The 19,218-nt window shown below is 50.3% G+C and overlaps 1 protein-coding gene across 24 annotated transcripts in view; it reads left to right on the top strand.

Moving 5' to 3' along the window:
- Positions 1 to 19,218, top strand: part of Obscn (obscurin, cytoskeletal calmodulin and titin-interacting RhoGEF) — a 189,488-nt gene that overhangs the window by 149,831 nt on the left and 20,439 nt on the right. For 21 of the 24 annotated variants that reach the window (XM_074056091.1, XM_074056102.1, XM_074056092.1 and 18 more), the window contains 11 exons: positions 202 to 375; positions 1,285 to 1,441; positions 1,837 to 1,953; positions 2,049 to 2,213; positions 2,364 to 2,522; positions 2,721 to 2,898; positions 3,497 to 3,610; positions 11,740 to 11,907; positions 12,288 to 12,390; positions 12,758 to 12,887; positions 13,847 to 13,958. In XM_074056091.1, coding sequence (XP_073912192.1) covers positions 202 to 375; positions 1,285 to 1,441; positions 1,837 to 1,953; positions 2,049 to 2,213; positions 2,364 to 2,522; positions 2,721 to 2,898; positions 3,497 to 3,610; positions 11,740 to 11,907; positions 12,288 to 12,390; positions 12,758 to 12,887; positions 13,847 to 13,958 — 1,577 coding nt within the window. Of the gene's footprint in view, positions 1 to 201; positions 376 to 1,284; positions 1,442 to 1,836; positions 1,954 to 2,048; positions 2,214 to 2,363; positions 2,523 to 2,720; positions 2,899 to 3,496; positions 3,611 to 11,739; positions 11,908 to 12,287; positions 12,391 to 12,757; positions 12,888 to 13,846; positions 13,959 to 17,142; positions 17,186 to 19,218 lie in introns of all 24 variants that reach the window. The other 3 variants (XM_074056103.1, XM_074056100.1, XM_074056099.1) reach the window with 1 other exon arrangement.

Raw genomic sequence — 19,218 nt, 5'->3', positions numbered from 1 at the left:
CCATCGAACCGCCTTTTTGGAAGTCATCAGCAGGCTGCAGATAGCAAGAGATGTGATGATTTAGCAGTTGAGGGAATGTGGGCCACAAGGGAGCCAAATTTGTCTCAGAAACTCCGTTCCCCAGAACCCATACAGGTGGCAGGAGAAGGGGCCAGCTGCTGAAGTCACTGGACCCCTGCCTCATGGCTCCCCTCCTGCCAGTTCTGTCATCCAGGAGCTGCTGCGCTCAGAGCAGACCTTTGTGGGTGAGCTGCAGTTTCTGCAGAGCCACCACATGCAGCACCTAGACCACTGTCCCCGTGTGCCTGCAGCTGTGGCCAGCCAGAAGACAGTCATCTTCCGAAATGTGCAGGACATCAGCCACTTCCACAGCAGGTTTGTGGGGCTGCATACATGCACACATGATCATGAACATGCAGGCACCACCTGCAGGCTGGCCTTACAGAGGGTGGGCAGGAGGAACATAGGGAAAGAATCTGTGCCAACTTGATTTATTCATCAGTGTATGGTATCTCTGCACTGATGGGGATGGGGCCTTCCTCACTCTGGGAACATAGACATATGCACCTGGTTTATGCATGGGAAGGCCTGAAGTATGTCTACCACTGATTAGCATGTGCATAGCCCATATGCATGTAATCCCTTATATGCAGGCATACACATGTATATATGCAAATATGTGTACATGTGCAACATCCACACAGTGCACACCCATGTGCTTAACATGCACATGTGCATACTCATGTACACACATGAATATCTATATGCATACCCTGTGTACGTGTGCATGCACATACTGTACGTATCTACGTGCATGTGCACATGCATGCAGGCCCCTGTAACCTGCACTGTCTTGCCCACTCACACAAGACATGCAAGTGTTCATGTGCATGCCTGTGTACACACCTGCACAATGTACTCCCAAATGTATGTTCCTTATACACACCTACCTTCATATACATATATACATGTTATGTTTGTACATATGTGCATGTTGACATCTGTACCTAGTTTGCTTACAGTAAACACCTACCTGTATGTATATCCACACACTCCACACACACATGTATACCCACATATTCATACACTCACAATATATATCTACACCCTTATGTTGAAATGTGTGCACATATGCACTCATTGCATATCCACATACATGCCCTCACACATCTCAGCACACTGATCCTCACAGGGCCTAGCACCTGGGCAGGTGCCTGTCTGCCCAAGAGAAGTCCCAGGGTTAGTACAGCAGTGGGGTCCTGACCCTGCACCCCTCCGTGGCAGCTTCTTGCAGGAACTACAGCACTGTGACACAGATGATGATGTGGCCATGTGCTTCATCAAGAGCCAAGAGGCCTTTGAGAAGTACCTGGAGTTCCTCGTGGGCCGTGTGCAAGCTGAGTCGGTGGTGGTTAGCACACCCGTCCAGGAGTTCTATAAGGTGACCTCTGCCTGGCTCAGTGGTCTGTTGGTCCCACACTGCCTACTCCCAGGCCTTGAAGCCTGTTCTTGGCTCCTGTCTGAAGGCCCATTGGCTCAAGTCTTCTGATGCATAGGCTGCTAGCCCACACTAGCAGCCTGAGTTCATATTTCCTGACCCTTTCTACAGCCTGTCCACAGCCCACCCCCTTGGGCCCTTATTTAGTGAGAAAGGTAGCCAGAGCCCCTGTAACTCTGTGCTCCTCAGCTGAACACCTAAGTTGCCCAAGCCCTTTGTTACTATGATGCAGAGCCATTATGTATGACACCCTTGGGGCCTGTCCTCCAGCTCAGGATGACTCCAGCCATTGGGGGCCATGCATTCCTGCCTGAAACCCGCCCTTGTGATTCTCACAGAAATATGCAGAGGAGACACTGTCAGCCACGGACCCTTCACAGCCACCTCCACCACCACTTCAACACTACCTAGAGCAACCAGTGGAGCGGATACAGAAATACCAGGCCCTGCTGAAGGTATGCATGACCCCAGTCTCATCTATCCAGTCTGGACCTTGGGGTAGATCTGAGCTTGGAGCAGTCTGGAACTCTGACCTTGTACCTCACCTTAGGAGTTGATCCGAAACAAAGCCCGGAATAGGCAGAACTGTGCATTGCTGGAACAGGCCTATGCAGTGGTATCGGCCCTGCCTCAGCGTGCTGAGAACAAACTGCATGTGTCCCTCATGGAGAACTACCCAGGCACCCTGGAGGCCCTGGGAGAGCCCATCCGCCAGGTCAGGCTGTGTAGTGGTGGGGGCTTGTGTCTGGCTGTTTAGGGGTGGAGATACATGTGCATGATTTGGTAGGGTGCAGGGTACATGAGTAGATGTGAGACCTGCACCAAGGGGAGAACCCTGCCAACCATAGCCCATTCATACCCCCAGGGTCACTTCATTGTATGGGAGGGGGCACCAGGAGCCCGGATGCCCTGGAAGGGCCACAACCGCCATGTCTTCCTCTTCCGCAACCACCTGGTGATCTGCAAACCCCGGCGAGACTCTCGCACTGATACCTTCAGCTATATGTTCCGGAATATGATGAAGGTCTGTGGGTGCCAGGGCTGCCAAGGGCTCTGCAGGGCAGGTGGAAAGGATGGGTGGGTGAAGGTCTGTTTATTCCTCAGGCTCTGGAGTGGATGTTGCCAGCCAATCCTAGGAGGCCTGCTAAAGGCCTTTTTGGGTCTGTCATCTCAAGGTGGTCAGCCCTTTTCCTCTCCCACTGATGCTCCCTTCCATCCACAGCTGAGCAGCATTGACCTGAATGACCAGGTAGAGGGGGATGACCGTGCCTTTGAGGTGTGGCACGAGCGGGAAGACTCAGTACGCAAGTACTTGCTGCAGGCACGGACAGTCATCATCAAAAACTCCTGGGTGAAGGAGATCTGTGGTATCCAGCAGCGCCTGGCCCTGCCTGTGTGGCGTGAGTGTCCCCTCTGGGGGCCCTGGTGGCTGAGGCAGGATGGGGAACCTGAACCTTTCCCTCCAGCCATCCAGCTGGGCTGCACCTGAGTCTTGGGGTGTTCAGGTGGGACAACTGTTGGCCCTGTGTCCAGTAGAGTTGAGAGAATGGGCGGGTTTCTTGTGCAGATGACTGTTCTCTCTCTGGTCAGTTTTGGGTGGGATACAATGGCTGGAGCCTCACAGGGAGCCCTGAGCAGGGTGTTGGGTTGGCTCTGACCCAGATAGGGGACATTTGGGGAACAGGGTGGGAAGACACAGCATAGTAGTGTCCTACACTTAGGACAACCATCCAGATCCTGCTAGGTGTGAGGGTTCTTCCCTCTGAGGTCTCTCTCCTCAACTAGAACAGAATCTTCTCCATAATCCCCACTCTTCCCCAGTATAACCCAGCTTGCCTCACTCATCCTTGATTCTGGGTTGGGATCCTGGATGGTAGCAGCCACACCCTGGAATATGGGAAACTGGCATTGGGTGAGGAGACCTGCCAGTTGTATTCAAAGGGACCTGCTATCTCATTCACAGAGCACTTAAAACCCCCCATACGTGTATATTCTCAGGTCCTCCAGATTTTGAAGAGGAACTGGCTGATTGCACTGCTGAGCTGGGCGAGACAGTCAAGCTGGCCTGCCGTGTGATTGGTACACCTAAGCCTGTTGTCAGCTGGTACAAAGGTACAATCCCAGGTCCATGGGATTCTCAGTCAAGGGTTGCTGCCTCTGCAGTGGAAAAGAGCCACTAGAGAGAAATAGGCTATGCATAGGTTGAGGACCCAGCATGAGATCTGGTCAGCAGTGTCTGGGACATGAGGGGCAGGAGACATGTAAGGCCTGGTCAAGAGGCTGACAATATAGAGTAAGGGGACAGGTAATGAACAGATAAACCTATGATGTAAAGTCAGGTTTACCCAAGGGAGTAAACAGGGCCAGGGGCTGAGAGTGACAGAGTCAAGATAGGCCTCTGAAGTGGTAGGTCTGAAGAACTCCAGAGGAACAATGAGGCAGCCATGAGAAGATGTGGGGACAAAGGTGGAGAACTGAGCAGCTCTTGTGTTGGAGCAACACACATGGGCAGGTGAACAGGTTGAGCTGGGGATGAAGGTGGAAATGCTGCTAGAATTTGAGGTTCATGGTGCACATGTCCTATTTCACTGTGTGTGGTGGGAGCTGTAAAGGCAGGGTCTCCAGGACCATGCTCACTTCTGACACCAATTGTAGGCTCAGGTGTCCCAAGAGTACCTTCACTTCTGATGCCAAGTTCAGGGGTCCCCAAGAGTGCCATCACTTTCTGATATCAACTACAGCTTTTAGGGGTTACCAAGACCACCTTTAGTTTCAATAATTCATTACAAGAATTCATAGAACTCAGAAAAGCTGTTATATTTACATTTATGGTTTATTGTGTTAGAAGAACCCAGACTAAAGTTACTGAAGGAAAAGAGAAGGCAGTGGGCAGGGTCCAGGCATCACCAAGTGTGAGCTTCCAGAGGTCTCCTCCCAGTGGAGTCATGTGGCCAGCACCTCAGTAATAACGTGTGACAACACACATGGAGTGATACCAACCAGGAAACTCATCCAAGCCTTGGTTTCACAGTTTTTAAGTGGGCTTGGTTGTGTAGTTATGCAGTATCAACTCAACTTTCTGAAGTTGAGTTGATTCTGCATGGCCTAGAGCCCCTGTCACAACTTGTTATTATCATAGGTGATCTGATGTGATCAAAGGACCCTGGAAAATCAGATATTCTTACCAGTCAGGACATTCAAGGTCTCCAAGTTCATTAACTGTGGGCCAAGGTCTGATTTCTTTTGGGCAACATTGAATCTTCACTACACTAAAGCCATGTAGTGCTTGAGCAGTGAAAGGACAGGTTCTGGCTTTTATCATCTGTCTCCTTGACCATAATGTCAGGAACTTTCAGGGGAAGGCTGAGAGAAGACACAGAGAGCTGTCCTGGGAAACCTGCATCATACTGGAGTTCAGCCTGAGTTCTGGCTGGACCCTGGGGTGTAAGTGCTGGTCATGGCTGGATCTTGGGGCCCTGGTGCTGGCCATTCCTGGATCTTGGATGCATGTTGAAGGCAGAACCAGCCAGATTTGTTGGTGGGTTTGATGGGCATTGTAAGAGAGAGATCAGGTCCAGGATGACCACATAATTGGATTCTGTACAACTCAGGGGATTCCATTTACAGAGGTGGGGAAGACTATAGAGAGGCAGGATGTGGTACAGGCAACTTGGCAGAGGAAGAGAGAAACATCTGGTCTTAGAAGGACTGTGAGGAATTGAGGTACTCACAGGGATTCTAGGTGAAGTTATTGAAGGAATGGCTAGAAAAGTATATCCAGAGTTAGGGGAAAGGTCTGGCCTGAGATGCGAAATGGCTGAGGGTCATTGGCATATAGAAGGTACCTGAAACTGCTGGTCAGTCCAGATATGGAGTGAGTCATGAAGAGAGATGAGGTTCAAGCTTCTTAGCATGAGACCCTTCAATTTCCAGAGTCTAGATAGATGAAGAAAAATGAGAAGCTAGAGAGATGAGCAGGCCCCAAGCAGCCAATGAGGAAGGAAGGCCAGGGTGACAGTGACCAAGAGCACCTAGAGCTGCTGGCCAGTGCCAAAACCAAGAAAATCTGTTGTTATTCTCACTTAACCACTTTCAGGTTGGCTTTCCAGTTTACACACACCACACACACACACATGCATACATATACACATGTAGGTGCACATCACACATATGTGTACATGTGTACACTGCACATGATAGATATATACATATAACCTGAACAGCACACATATACATACATGAGCAACACATCCATATAGATATGTATATATATGCAAATGTAGATATACACTGCACAAACAAGCATAGACACATACTAACACATACATATATACCACCACATGCCAGTACACCCATACATGCATATATAATGTGGTCAGTGACCACATTAGCTAAAGGCAGGGGAAATCTTGTGTCTTGTCTTCTAATTGAATAGCTCCTCTGAGTAAAGCTGATCATATCATGTAAAAAACCCAAGTCATGGATGCAGCCTCATTTTGAGAGAGCTCTGCATTTGTCTTAGAGCTACATGATTGACAAGTAGGGTTCCCTTCAATGCGGGAAGGTTCTTCGTAACCACCCCAAGGTGCAAGTCCCTGGGGGGAGTAGTCAGAGGCAGCTCCATCCCTGGCTCCACACAGGAAAACCTGAGAACATGATTACCATTTCAGTTTGGGGGGCTCAGGAGGACAGATAAGGGAAAACGCCAGTTGACAGTGCCTCCCACGTGGCCCCCATGGGCCTTCCATAGGGTTACTTAAGGGAAGATAATCTTCCCTTGTGTTAGTGCATAAATGTCACCTGGTTAGGTAACTCTCACCTGGGCTATTAAGGTAAGCCTTACCTGGGCTGCCTGATAAGTCTCACCTGGGCTGCCTGATAAGCCTCCAAGCTCCCAGTTCAGTCCTCATAGCTGAGTCCAGTCCTGGTTTTGGAAGAGAGTCTTCTGGTCCTGCTTGTTCACAACCAGCTGGGAGCATTTGTCTGACTATGAATAACTAAGAATGGGACTAGAGAATACACCCAGAGGTATTTTGCTGGGACATAACCTTCCTGGTCAGAGCCTTTGGCTGGTTAGAGCAGATGGATGCATGGCTGGTCCTGGCGGTGGTTTGGGAGTGCTAATTGGGGGTGGGGGGTATCTTCCTTTTGGAGCAAGTCTCCAGGGTGGGTCATTGATGACCACTTCCCCTGAGCCTAAGGGTTCCCCTCCTAGCCACCTGAGTTGTTGCTCTCCCTTGACCGACCTGCACAGAAACTGCCCCGTTACCCAACCACCCTCTCCTCATGTTCAGATCTTTCCTGTCCTTTTACCCAACCACCCCTTCCTTATGTTCAGATCTTTCCTCTGGGAGGTCAAGTTTCAGGGAACAAATGCCTTTTCATTGAAATTAGCCAGAGGTCTGTCAGGACCCCTGATGCCCCTCCCCTTTGTCCAGGCCATCATCAGGGGGGTTAATCCTTACTTTCTAGCCAAATTGGGGCTTACCCTGTCTATTCATTGTGATCATTAACCCAGTAAGCAGCCTGGAGGGGAGGAAATGGTTCCTTTTGGGGGAAGCTGAATTTAGGGTCTGGCTTTCCTAAGTTGCATGGATGCAGAGGAAGTGAGAGGCAATCAGATCATTAGGTAGTGCAGTGAACGATTTTGGAATGATTGGGACAGGTCATCAAATGTCACGAGGTCCTTATGGCACACATGTGACTCATGTTGGCCACGAGACCACGTGGTATAGCCAGGTCAATATTGTGTGGGTAGACCAGAAGCAGCTTCACAGTGGGCCAAGAGGGATGGCTGCTTTCTTGGGACCCTTTGCCATGATGTGGTTTGGGGGTTCTCCATTTGATGTGCTTCCCTCTCCACCTTGACAGCATCTCTCAGCAGTCCCAAGTCCAGTGCCTTGTGTCTGTGCCCAGCAGGTGGTTGGGCACAGTGACAGGGTGCTCTGGTGGCTCTGCACAGGAGTCCTGGCATCCAGGCATGATGTTCACATCAACCCTTCAGTTTGCTTCCATAGATCATGGTCCCAAAGAGAGGGTCATTATATAGTTGTTTAAGTGGCAAACCAAATGTCTGGGCCATTTGCAGCAATAAAGGGTCAGCAAGAATGTAATAGCATTCACTGAGGAGATGGCATGGGGCAGAGCTATGAGAGTGGCCTTGAGCTGTGACTACTGAGCTGAGGACCCCACCTCTCTTGGTTGGTACCAAGGCTGGGCAGCTGAAGTTGTTAGTGTGCACTGCTGGGTTTCAGCTTAGATAGATGATGAGTGACCCAGGCACAGGCCCCTTGATGGAGCTCCATGGAGCTACACCTTCATGGAACGAGCAGCTCTGTGTCAGAAATGTAACAGAGAGCAGAACAGTCCTCACCAGGGTGTTGCGGGAATCTCAAGCTAGGATATGGGACACTGAGTTAGTTTAGCAGGAAGTAACATTTTATTATGATAGCACAGACCCAGTAGACTCATGTCCAAAGGCTGAGCCTGAGAACAAAGGGGTCTCACCTTATATACCCTTGCAAGCAGGTTACAGAAGCAAAAAAGCAAAGCTCAACCCACATATGGTTGCATGTGACTTCATTGGCTATTTCATTTCCTCAGTGCTATGTGACCCTTTTTATGCTTCAATTTTTTAATGTTTTATCTCTCTGCTATGCTTTCCCTTCCCCCTGCCTCATTATCAGAACACAGCCTGTCTCTTTCTCTTCTGGTTCTTCTCCCTGATACAGGGGGAATGGCCACTTGTTTGTGTAAAGATGAGAAGCCATCTCTGTTCCCATTTGATGAATGAGGCTGGCCAGGTCCTTTCTCACCTTGCTTGTCATGGAGTCTGAATTGGCCAATCTCAGAATGGAGAATCATAAGGCCTCACTGGATTGTGTGTCTGACTTCCCCCAAAGCCCTGCTGCATGCAAAGAGCTTATTTTCAAAAGTAGTGTGTTTGGTGGCTGTGTCAGGGAGAAGACAGGTCTCAAACTCTTTGGGATGCCTCCCATTGCCAAACACTCCAGCTGGAAGAATGAGTAGTCTCAGAAACTTGGAGTTTACTAAAAACCATGTGAAAGCCTGCTAACATTAGAGCTTCCATTTTCTGTTGCTCTCACAAAATGCTTTGAGCCTGGGTTCTTTCTAAAGTAAAGAGGTTTCTTTTGGCTACAGGGTTTGGTGGCTGAAAGTCCCAAAGGCAAGGAGTCCACTTGGTGAGGTTGGCTTGGCTTCAAAGCAGTTTGGTGGAGGGCATCATGGTGGGAGTGTATGCCAGAGGGAGAGAACAATTGTGGCAAGATAGAAGCAAGAGGGATGCAGGGGCCAGGCTTCCTATTACAACTTGATTTTGTGAGCTGACTTACTCCTGGGAGACTAGCATTAATCCCTTCCAAGGGCAGTGCTTCTAATGACCTAACTCACTTCCAATAAGACCCACCTCTTAAAGATTCCACCACCTCAATATCACAACACTGGAGACCAAGCTACCAGCACATGAACCTTTAGGGGGTGCACTCAAACCATGTCCAAACCATAGTCAAGCTCAAAGGAGTGGTTATTATGGAGCCTAGAGGCAGCATGCATACTGCAGCTTGCTGGGTAGCCCCCAGGTCTGACTGTTGGCTCAGGCCCTACTTAAAACTAGCCAATGGGTAGCACCATACAGAAGATCCAGGTGGGGACATATCATCCCCAATATCCAAATAATCCTGTAAGGTGTTGGGCCTTCTGTACATCAGAGAGCACCTGAGAGACAAAGATTGTTTAATGTGACTTTTCCCATGTAGTTCTGAGGCATTCAACTTGGGGAGCAGGTCCCTGAATCTTAGGCTTCTCAGCCACTGCTACCAGTGGAGAAGTGTAACTAGCATTCATATCAGGTCATTTGAGAGGGATGCTTCTCATTTGCCAACCAGTGGAACATCAGTTCCACAGAAACAATGTCAGAGGACATTGAGGGTCAGAATGCTAAGTCCTGAGAAAAGGTTAGATCAAAAAAAAAAAAAAAAAAAAGAATTAACCTAGAAGGTAACACCCACGCACAGGAAATCAATGTGAGTCAATGCCCTGTATAGCTATCCTTATCTCAACCAGCAAAAACCCTTGTTCCTTCCTATTATTGCTTATACTCTCTCTACAACAAAATTAGAAATAAGGGCAAAATAGTTTCTGCTGGGTATTGAGGGGGGGGAGAGGGAGGGGGCGGAGTGGGTAGTAAGGGAGGGGGTGGGGGTAGGGGTGAGAAATGAACCAAGCCTTGTATGCACATATGAATAATAAAAGAAAAATGAAAAAAAAAAAAAGAATGCTAAGTCCTGACTTAGAGATTCCTACAAGAACACCTCAGACGCTTGCTGGAGACGTTGCCTTGTGAATGAAAAGTGATCTTGGCCATTACCAGCTAATATATAAAGAAGAATGCTCAGGAAGGGCCCATTAGGAGCTGTTAGTCTTGACCAGTGGATGCTGTTTAGCTAGTATGTCCATACCAGCTAGAGGTACATTGGCAGCAACTGGCTGAGCTGTAATGATGCACTGCCTGCAGACAGCTCAATTTGGCTGTTTTTACTGGCCACACAACACCACTGAATTGTGTCAACCTCTCTCTTTTTTTTTAGGAGAAAGCAAAGATTTATTAGAATGCCATTAAAAGGGGAGAGGTGGTGGGCAGCTACACAAAGGAGCATAGTGCTCGATCTCTCTTATTACCTCTTCTGCCTCTGAGGCCTGGGACTTCCTTTCTTCTCCTGAGTTCTGTGCTGACTCTGTCAGCCAGTCCAGGAAGGGACAACGAATGGGCTGGGCTATAGTTCCTTTGTTGCTGCCACCTTTCTACATGGAACATGTCCCAACTGGGTACATCCCTCTTTCCCTCCTCCAGCACAGCTGAGAATAACAAACACATTCTAGATGTAGATGATTGGGAAAGATGGTGACTTGGGCAGTCTGATCCAGCAGAGCCATGAAAGTTTGAGTTCTTTCTTAAGGTCTCTGCATATTGCATGGGTGCAAAGGGCCTTCAGTCCCTCTGGGTTCAGGGATATCACAGCAAGAACTATTGGAATGTATAAGTCTATGCCGTTTTATACATTTGAACACTATGGGGGAAAGCTAAATCTCTGTCCCTCCTCATCCCTCTTCCAAGAAGGAAGCATGTCATGGTCAGTGATGTTTGGATGGGTGACATAACAAAATTTTCAGTCTTCTTCGAATGTTTTTATTACAAGGCCATGCATTGCCTTCATTTACTGTGTTTTAGAATTTCTTTTCAGTCTTAAAATTGTTTTACACTCAATGACAATTTAAAAGGTGGGTGGTGTCTGGTATTTATACACTGCGGGGGAAAAGGTGATTTAAGAGTACCTATCTCCGTGATGAGCCAGGGAAGCTCTGTGCCTCAGAAGGTCTCCTTGGGTGGGAGGGTAAGGCACTGGCTGCTTCATGGACAAGGAAGCCAGGACTTCAGCCTAAAAAGAGAAAGCACAAGAGTGTGACTTGGGAGTGGGGGACCTCAAGGTTGGTTGGCACTAGAATTTTGGCTGCTTGCTGGGAGTGAGTTTTACTTGCTTTGGGAAAAGTCTGAGTACCATGTCTAGCTTCATGACTGGTCGGAAGCAGGATAGGGCCAGATGTGGAGGAGGGAAGGGAGTGATATACAGTGATTCATGCAGATTCTAGGCACATTGAGTGAGGGAAGGAATCCAAGGCCAATGAGTGGGTGCACAGTCAGCATATGAGAGAACCCCAAAGTAGGTAGTTGCTGAGTCACTGGAAAGGTGGGGGTGACTAAGGTATTATCTGTGCATATAGGATGTCCTTGCTAGGGTCCCTTTACTCAGGCTCTAATTCTAACCAATGTCTAAGCTGGACAAAGAAAGAGACAGAGACATAATTGGAGAGAAATGAGACAGATGTCTAGGCTATGCCCTTTGTAGAGACACAGAGATTAAGAGACAGAGGCAGGTAGAGAGAAAGACAGGTGAAGAGAGAGACATAGGGACAGAAACAAACAGTGAGAGATTGAGACAGAGACAGCAATAGAGCAACAGACAGAAGTCTGGGTCCCTGTGGAGATATGGGGATAGAGAAAGAGACTGAAGGAGGGTTGGAGACAGAGGAAGGGATGGAGATACAGATATCAAGAGATATAGACAAAGGGCCCCAGAAAAGGCAAGAAGAGGCCAGTCTCTTGTCCCCGAAGGAGTCAGCCTTTGGGGTTCTATCTCTGTGACACCCTTATTCCTCCTTTCCAGATGGGAAGCCAGTGGAGGTGGACCCTCACCACATCCTCATTGAAGACCCTGATGGCTCATGTGCCCTCATTTTGGACAACCTGACTGGCATAGACTCTGGCCAGTACATGTGTTTCGCAGCCAGTGCTGCTGGAAACGCCAGCACTCTGGGGAAGATCCTGGTGCAAGGTGAGCAGCAGGCCTTCTTGAGCTTGGGATCACCCTGGCCTGGCCTACCATGGCAGCCCCTGTGAAGGGGAGAGACTGTGGGGGGGCTGGTGGGCACAGGCTGGGCCAGAGGGCAGAGCAGATAGAAGAATGGTATGGGCAGCTGACTCTGACCCTTGGCTTGCCTGCAGGCTCAAGGAAGGCACTGTTGAGGGTGGGGATGCAGCAACCCCCTGCTCTGGCAGTCCTTTAGCTCCATTCCAGCATCTCTGTCTCCTGTCTCTGTGTCTCTATTCTGTGTCTGTCTTTGTCTCTGCCTCTCTGTGTGTTTCTTTGCATTTCTGTTTCTGGGTTCTTTTGTCTGTGTGTCTTTGTCTCTCTGTCTCTCCTCCACTCTGCAGTCCCCCCACGGTTTGTGAACAAGGTCCGGGCCACACCCTTTGTGGAGGGAGAAGATGCACAGATCACCTGCACCATTGAAGGCGCCCCGTACCCACAGATCAGGTGGGGCCTGGGCCTGTGGGGATGGGGCCATGGCTCCTATATGTGATGTAGGGTTGGGCAGCATGTTCTCCAGGTCAGGTGTAGGCTGGACATAGCCATTCATCACTGGAAAGCAGGCATTGTGGGCCCCAGATGCATGCTGGACATGAGGCTCCCCTGTGGCAAGGAAGGCATGACCAGGCTCTACTCTGACTTCTAGAGGATAGGCTTTCTTAAGGACATAGAATCTGGGGGTAGGATAGTTGGAGTTTCCAGCACAGGTAGCTGAGCATGGCAGTGGCCCTGAGCACAAAGTACCATGAAGATGGCACTACCAGGGCAGAAGGTAGCTTAATACCTGTCTCATGGTCCCTCTGCGTGGTTCTAGGTGGTACAAGGATGGGACCCTGCTGACCTCTGGCAGCAAGTACCGGATGCTGAGTGAGCCCCGCAGTGGTGTGTTGGTGCTGGTCATCCGGGCAGGCAGCAAGGAAGATCTGGGGCACTATGAGTGCGAGGTAAAGTGTGCGGGCAAGGGGCACACTCCTCATCACCAGCCATCCTCTGGAGTCTGATGAGTCTAGGCCCTGCCATCAAGGTCTGGGCCCTCTAGGCAGAGGTCAGAGGACACCAGATCACTGTTGCCAATCATCCTCAATTACTCTGTACCCCACACTCTGGCCTTGCCCAATCTCTATCCTGTGGCCTTTCTTTCCAAAACAGGCTGGACCCTATTAACTTTTCCCTTGCCATTGCCCCCACCATTTCAGGATGCCACTTGGTCTTTGGCTTTTTGCGGGGCCTGGTGCTGACCCCACTTATGTAAAGATGTAGTGTCATTGCCTAACATTGCCTGGTGTTGCACATGTGGGATTTTTAGCCCTGCATATGGCAAAACTGCCCTCTGCTCCTATGCTTTGTGTTCAGATTCAGGGCTGGGGGCCAGTTAGACTCCTCTGGTCCTCCAAGGGTCTTCCCACAGTGACCCTAAGTAGATATCTGCCCACTGTGGATGCCCTAGGAGCCCCTGGCTCTGGCCTTTGTCCCTCTTTTCCTGGGCACTTGTCTGGAGGCCAGCTTCCTCTGAATGGCTTCCCCATGAACTCAGGGAGCCTGCCCCCAAGGAAGCTCTCAGAAAGCCAGGGAATCCAAGTTAGCTCTGGTCCTCTACTTTGATACAGATGTGAGTGGCTACAAATGATGCTTTAAAGTTAAGTTGAAATCAGTTAAAACTGACTCCAGTTTAAGATTCCTACTACTCAGTCAAGTGCTCACAGACCCCATTGCCAGCAATCACACTCTGGATGTGCTTCTATCACTGCAGGAGGCCATGTGGGGATGCCAGGGCTGGGCTAGCCTTTTCCTTCATGGGGGACACAACCAGAGTGGGGACCCCTTGCTATAGACTGCCAAGTGAGATGTTCCAGATCTCTTGGCAGCTTTGGTTCTCAATGGGCCTCTGCTATCCATTTTGTAGTTGGTGAACCGGTTGGGTTCGACACGTGGTGGTGGAGAACTGTATATGCAGAGTCCTGCACTGCGGGCCCAGGACCAGCACCACAGACAGCAGCTCATGGCTGCTGTGGAAGGTAGGTTCACGGCACTGCTATGTTATCTCAGTGAATCCTGAAGTCTTGAACCCTGGGCTGGACCCTCCATGGGCCTGGGCAGAGCCACAGCCAAAACCATCTCTCCTTCCCACCAGAGTGTGCTTCCTGGAGGAGGGGGCAGGATTGGCATCTGAGGGCAGGGAGGGCCTTGGCTGTGGAGGAGCCAACAGAGGTGGCTGTGGGGTGATTGTCATACCTGTGTGAGCTGGCAGGGGTGGGCCATGAGCCTGGAGTGAAGGCTGCAGAGTGGATGGGGGATCCTGGAGCGTTATCCCTTATCTCTGCAGTATAGCACACATACATGAAGGTCATACCTTGGCCTGGGACAACCTGAATGGCAGTGGTGAGGGAGGCCCTGTGCAAGTGGCAACAGTAATTCAAGAGGGGCCCACACTGAGCGCAGAAGACCTGGCTGCTCGGAGTAGAGCAGTGGCAGGTGTCAGGCCTGACCCTTCCCCCACCGGGTGGGTCTGGCCTTTGAGAGGTTAGAATACTGCCTGGAGTAGGGAACTCCTGGGGTTCTGGTAAGGGACCAGGTTGCATAATAAGCCTCACTAGGAACAGAAGGTGAAGGGAGTTATGGCACATCCCTTCAGTAGGGTCATCTAGTTCAACTAGTTCAGCTAGTGCTCAAGCAGCCAGGATGGGGAGGGGTAGCAACTGGCTTCTGTCCTGGGCTTCCTGGTTGAAGCAGTGCCTGGAAGAGGCCACCGGGTAGGGGCAAGCCTTTCTTCCCTGGGGGCCTGTGAGCAGAGGCTGGACCCATTCCAGGTGGGGTCGCATCTCCCACAAGTTGGATGGGTTAGAATTCACATTTTCTGAGGCCCAACAGCTGGCTTCTGTGGTACCTTGGCCACTGGAACTGATCCTTCTTGGGGCTCAACATCAGGAAGTTTCTGTTCATCTGGACAACCCTCCTAAATATTCAGCTACCTCAAGCCCTGTGGCTCAGCCTTGGAACTTTTGATGCTATCCTCAGCTATCACAGAGACCCCTTCCTCGGAGGCCAGAAGTCCTTGTTTCTTATCCCTAACAGGGCCACAGACACTGGCCAACCTTTTTCTATTGTGGGTCTCTTGTGTCCAACCTATGTCCCTGGGGGCCCTGTGATGTCTACTGGGCCTACCACCTGGTGACCACATCACCATGCATACTTGCTTCTGCCACCTCTTCTTTCTGGGGACAAGAGCATCCTCTACAGTCATTCACTTGTTACAACGAGTCTCTTTCTGGATACAGCGGAGGGGTGGCAGTGTGGGAGAGCAGGCCTTCGGGGCCCACTGGTGTCAGGTGCATCGTTGACACTTTGGTGAGGCGAGAAGGCTGGTCTTTGAAGACTCTGGAGTTGGAGCCTGATGCCGCTGTGCTTCTTAACTCCTGTCCTGCTGCTTCATCTTTAACCCTGTGGTTCTGCAGCTAGAGCGGGTCCTGGCAGGCCTCTGTGGGAAGGCACTGCCCTCTTGCTTGTATACTGCACCAGGCTGGGAGCCCTGCTTCGCATGCCTGCACCCCTCCTGTACTCACTCAGTCCCAAAGCTGGTCATGTGGCAGTTGAGGGCTGTGAATAAAGGTGCTAGGAGGTTAGCAGCTCAGAGGTGTCCTGTCCACCACACTCAAGACCAGCAAGATGGGAGCCAGTTGGGGAGGATGAAGAAAGAACCCCTGGAGTTTTCTCATCATCCTGCTCCTGCAGGTGGTGAATATGCTGGCCATATCAGGGCCCAACTTAGTCTACATACCCAGAGCTTTATGTCTGGATCCCAGTCTCTCCTCCCTTGAGCTCCCCTTCCTGTAGGGGGCAGCCTGTGCAAATACATACACAAATGCATATGCACAGGTATGCATTCATGCACATATACATGTGAGCACATGCACAGATGAGTGCACACACCTGTGTGCACATCCATGCATATGTGTGCAAGCATGAGTAGGCATACACAAGCACACTTGTGTGTGAATTCATGCAACACATCATAAGCATGTGTGTGCACACAAACACACAGTAAATGTATCTTCCAAATGCACAGACACAGCTAGTACTTTAATTCATATTGCAGCTCATCTGAAACAGGTTTACAATGCTATAAGTTACCAAGGGAAACCTTTCTCTATGTGGCAGTGTAGCAAAGGAGATCCCATGGACCAGGTACTCTGGGGCTGTGTATTCTATGCCATGGCCCTTGGATATTTCTGGGCCTCTTGCCCAGTTTTCCCCACAGGTGGATGGGGAACTATTGAGATGTGAGGTTGCTGGTAACCTGTAGGCTGCCTGCTGTCCAGCTGGCCAAGGCTAGGTGGGGACATCTTTGGGCCAAGCCCCACTCTGCAGAAACTGAGAGGAAGACACCTCAAGATAGCTTGGAGCAGGTAGTGCCTGATCCCAGATGAGTCCCATCCTATTTCTGGAACTTAGGTCCCCTGTTTGCAAGGTGGGAGCCATAACCCAATTCTGCTGGCTCTGAGAAGGAGACAACTGAGACAAAAAAAGAGAGAGAGAGAGAGAGAGAGAGAAAGAGAAGCCATTGTGTTCATGGACTGAGAGTGCTCCAGTGGGCAGACTGAGGTCACCCTTCTCACATGGAACTCAGAGCTCTGCTCAGATGCCCTGTGAGGGCTGCTCTTACCAAGAGCATGCCTCAGGCCACGGAGCTCAGATGTTCTACTTTCGGGGCTCCAGCGTCCAGCTCTCCTGGAGAGACACCTTTAGGACATCTTTAGGGATTTTGGTGAAGGGCATCAGCTGTCGGGTCCCAGTGTGGCTGCTAGTTTACTGTGTAGCCACAGCCCATTCCCTCTCTAGGGCTCGGTGTCTGTGTCTGAGGAGGAAGATCAGATGCTTAACAAATTCCCAGGCAGTCCTATGCAGTCAACAGAGGCAAGCTCTTCCCCCACAGCCCTCTCTAGAGAGGCAGTGGGTCCTGGCCTCATGCGGGATGCATTGTTGTCACACCCCTTCAGACTCTAGCCATCCAGGGTAGGCATTGTCACCTGTTTCAAGGATGAGCTAGAGCTCCAGGCTGAGAAGGTCTGCCCAGGGACACATGGCCAGGCAAGGCTTGGCCATGCTCCTAAGCTGAGCAAGTTACTATACTGCCATGCCACTCAGGTGGCTCAGACGCTGGCTGGTCTGTAACCCTTGCTGTTCCGACTGTTTTCTTTGTAGTCACTGAGCAAGAGACTAAAGTCCCCAAGAAAACCGTCATCATGTAAGTGCAGGCGTGTTTCTAACATTCCTTCTGACTGCAGTGCCGCCTGTACACCACTAACTTGGGCCTGCCTGGACCTTGCCTGCATGTCCTGGTCATCTGCTTGCCTGGTTGCTTGCACACATAGCCTTTGCTCACCCTGTGAATTGCCAGCACTTTGCGCATACTTACAGACACCTTTCATAGCCACTCTCCCCAGGACCTCAGCTGTCTCCACACTGCACAGCTATCTTTGAGGGTCTCCGCACTTTTTCTGTGGCCCCACTTCTTAGCAGGGCCACTTTATTCTGCTCACCCAGGGTCTGGGCCCTAATTTCCACAAGTTAGGTGGAGCTGGGCCTGAGAGCTGCTTCCTTAGTGGGCCAGAGGCAGAACTGTGTCCCTCACTGCCTGAGGATCCAGGGCAGTGTTGTCCAACAGAACTTCACAGTGTAGTCAGTAATATCATATATCTACAATGCCCAGGACAGCAGCCACTAGCCATATGTGTCTTTTGAGCATTTGAAATGTGTCTAGTGCAACCCAAGAGCTTAATTTTAAATATTAATTTATATTCATTTGGATCTAAATTAAATACTGCAATATTTGTAGGCATCACAGCCCTAGAGTGGTTCGAAGTCTCCAAGCCCATCCCTCACATTTGGAAGGTGAGGAAACTGAGGTTCAGGGAAGTGAGGAGGCCAGCTCAGGGTGGCTCACAGTTGTTAGTCAGCCAAGAGCCATTTCCTTCGTGCTACACCCACTTGTCCTTTCTTCACTTTTCTGTGCCTTTAAGGTTGGAAAAGAATGCATATGTTTTTAAAACAGTATAAGGGGATCCGAGCTTGGTGAACCCACAGAATGTAGGATTACTTTGAATTGGGTAATGTGGGAGGATTTCCATTAGGAGGTGTGTGCAGGTGTGAGAGAGCTTGCAAACACCAAGAGGCAGAAAAGACTGTTGTTTTCCTTAGTTCACAAAGTTAGGAAGCCCCAGGATGGGAAACCACTTAGTGCCCCTTAGTCCTACAACCTACTAAAGGGGGCTCAGAGTTGGCCTTGTTGCTGGAGAATCCTGTCATCAGACATTTGATGAGGTCCTAAGTTAGCCCTTGCTTGACCTCCCTCCGCCCCCAAAGGAGATTTCTGAGGCCATTCTTTAAGTGGGCATGGCTGAGAGTGGTGAGTACCCCATCCCTGGAGAAAGGCTGCCACATTGGAGCATTGCACAGATATTTCTCCATCTTATCCATGAGGGGAGTATTATTGTTATTCTCTTCTCAATGGAAGAGAAAATGGGGAGTAGAGGAAGCTGGGAAGCCCCATCTTGGGAGCTTCAGGGTAGGGTGGACTGGGTATTCCAGAGGCATGTACTTATGTGCCCCTCAGTCTAAGGAAGGCAGGAGACAACTGGTTAGGCTCAGCCCTTCCCATGGACAGACCACATTTGGAAGGCCACTGGGGGACAGGGATGCCAGAAGGCAACAGGGCTTGGGGAGAGACCCCTTCCACCTGTTTCCAAAGACACTGGGGAGTGATGCACCTTCCTGGCTCCACTCGGCTCCTGCCCTGTCAGCAGAGTGGGAAGCATGAGACAGCAGGTGGCACCTGGCCCAGATCACCTGACATTGGGGTGGGCTCCAACTCAGCTACAGGCCCATGTCCAGAGCCTAGAGGAGGCAAGAAGATGGCTTGTGACCTTGAGCTTGCCTGTTAGGTAGACTAGAACATTTCCTCCTTATTACGTGAGGGCTAGAGGTTGTAGAACGTGTGCTGTGCCCCACAAGGGTTGGTCACATGTCTCTGGGTGCATTCTGGGGAGCAACTGCTTCTAGATGGAGTCCTGAGTTAGACAAAAGAATAGCCAAACAAGGGAGAGGGACACCTTAGTCACAGCCCATGTCTGGTGACGGCACCAAGCTATCACCACATGACACTAAGCCCTTTTGACTATGCCTGAGAGAAGTACAGACCCCAAGGCCAGGACAGCAGGAGCTTAGCTTGTTCCTGTTCCTGTCTGTCACTCCCTTTGATCTCAGCAACCATCAAAGTCA

This window comes from Castor canadensis, chromosome 15 (assembly GCF_047511655.1).
Source record: "Castor canadensis chromosome 15, mCasCan1.hap1v2, whole genome shotgun sequence".
NCBI classification, from domain to species: domain Eukaryota; kingdom Metazoa; phylum Chordata; class Mammalia; order Rodentia; family Castoridae; genus Castor; species Castor canadensis.
This window is presented reverse-complemented; position numbering and strand designations above follow the sequence as displayed.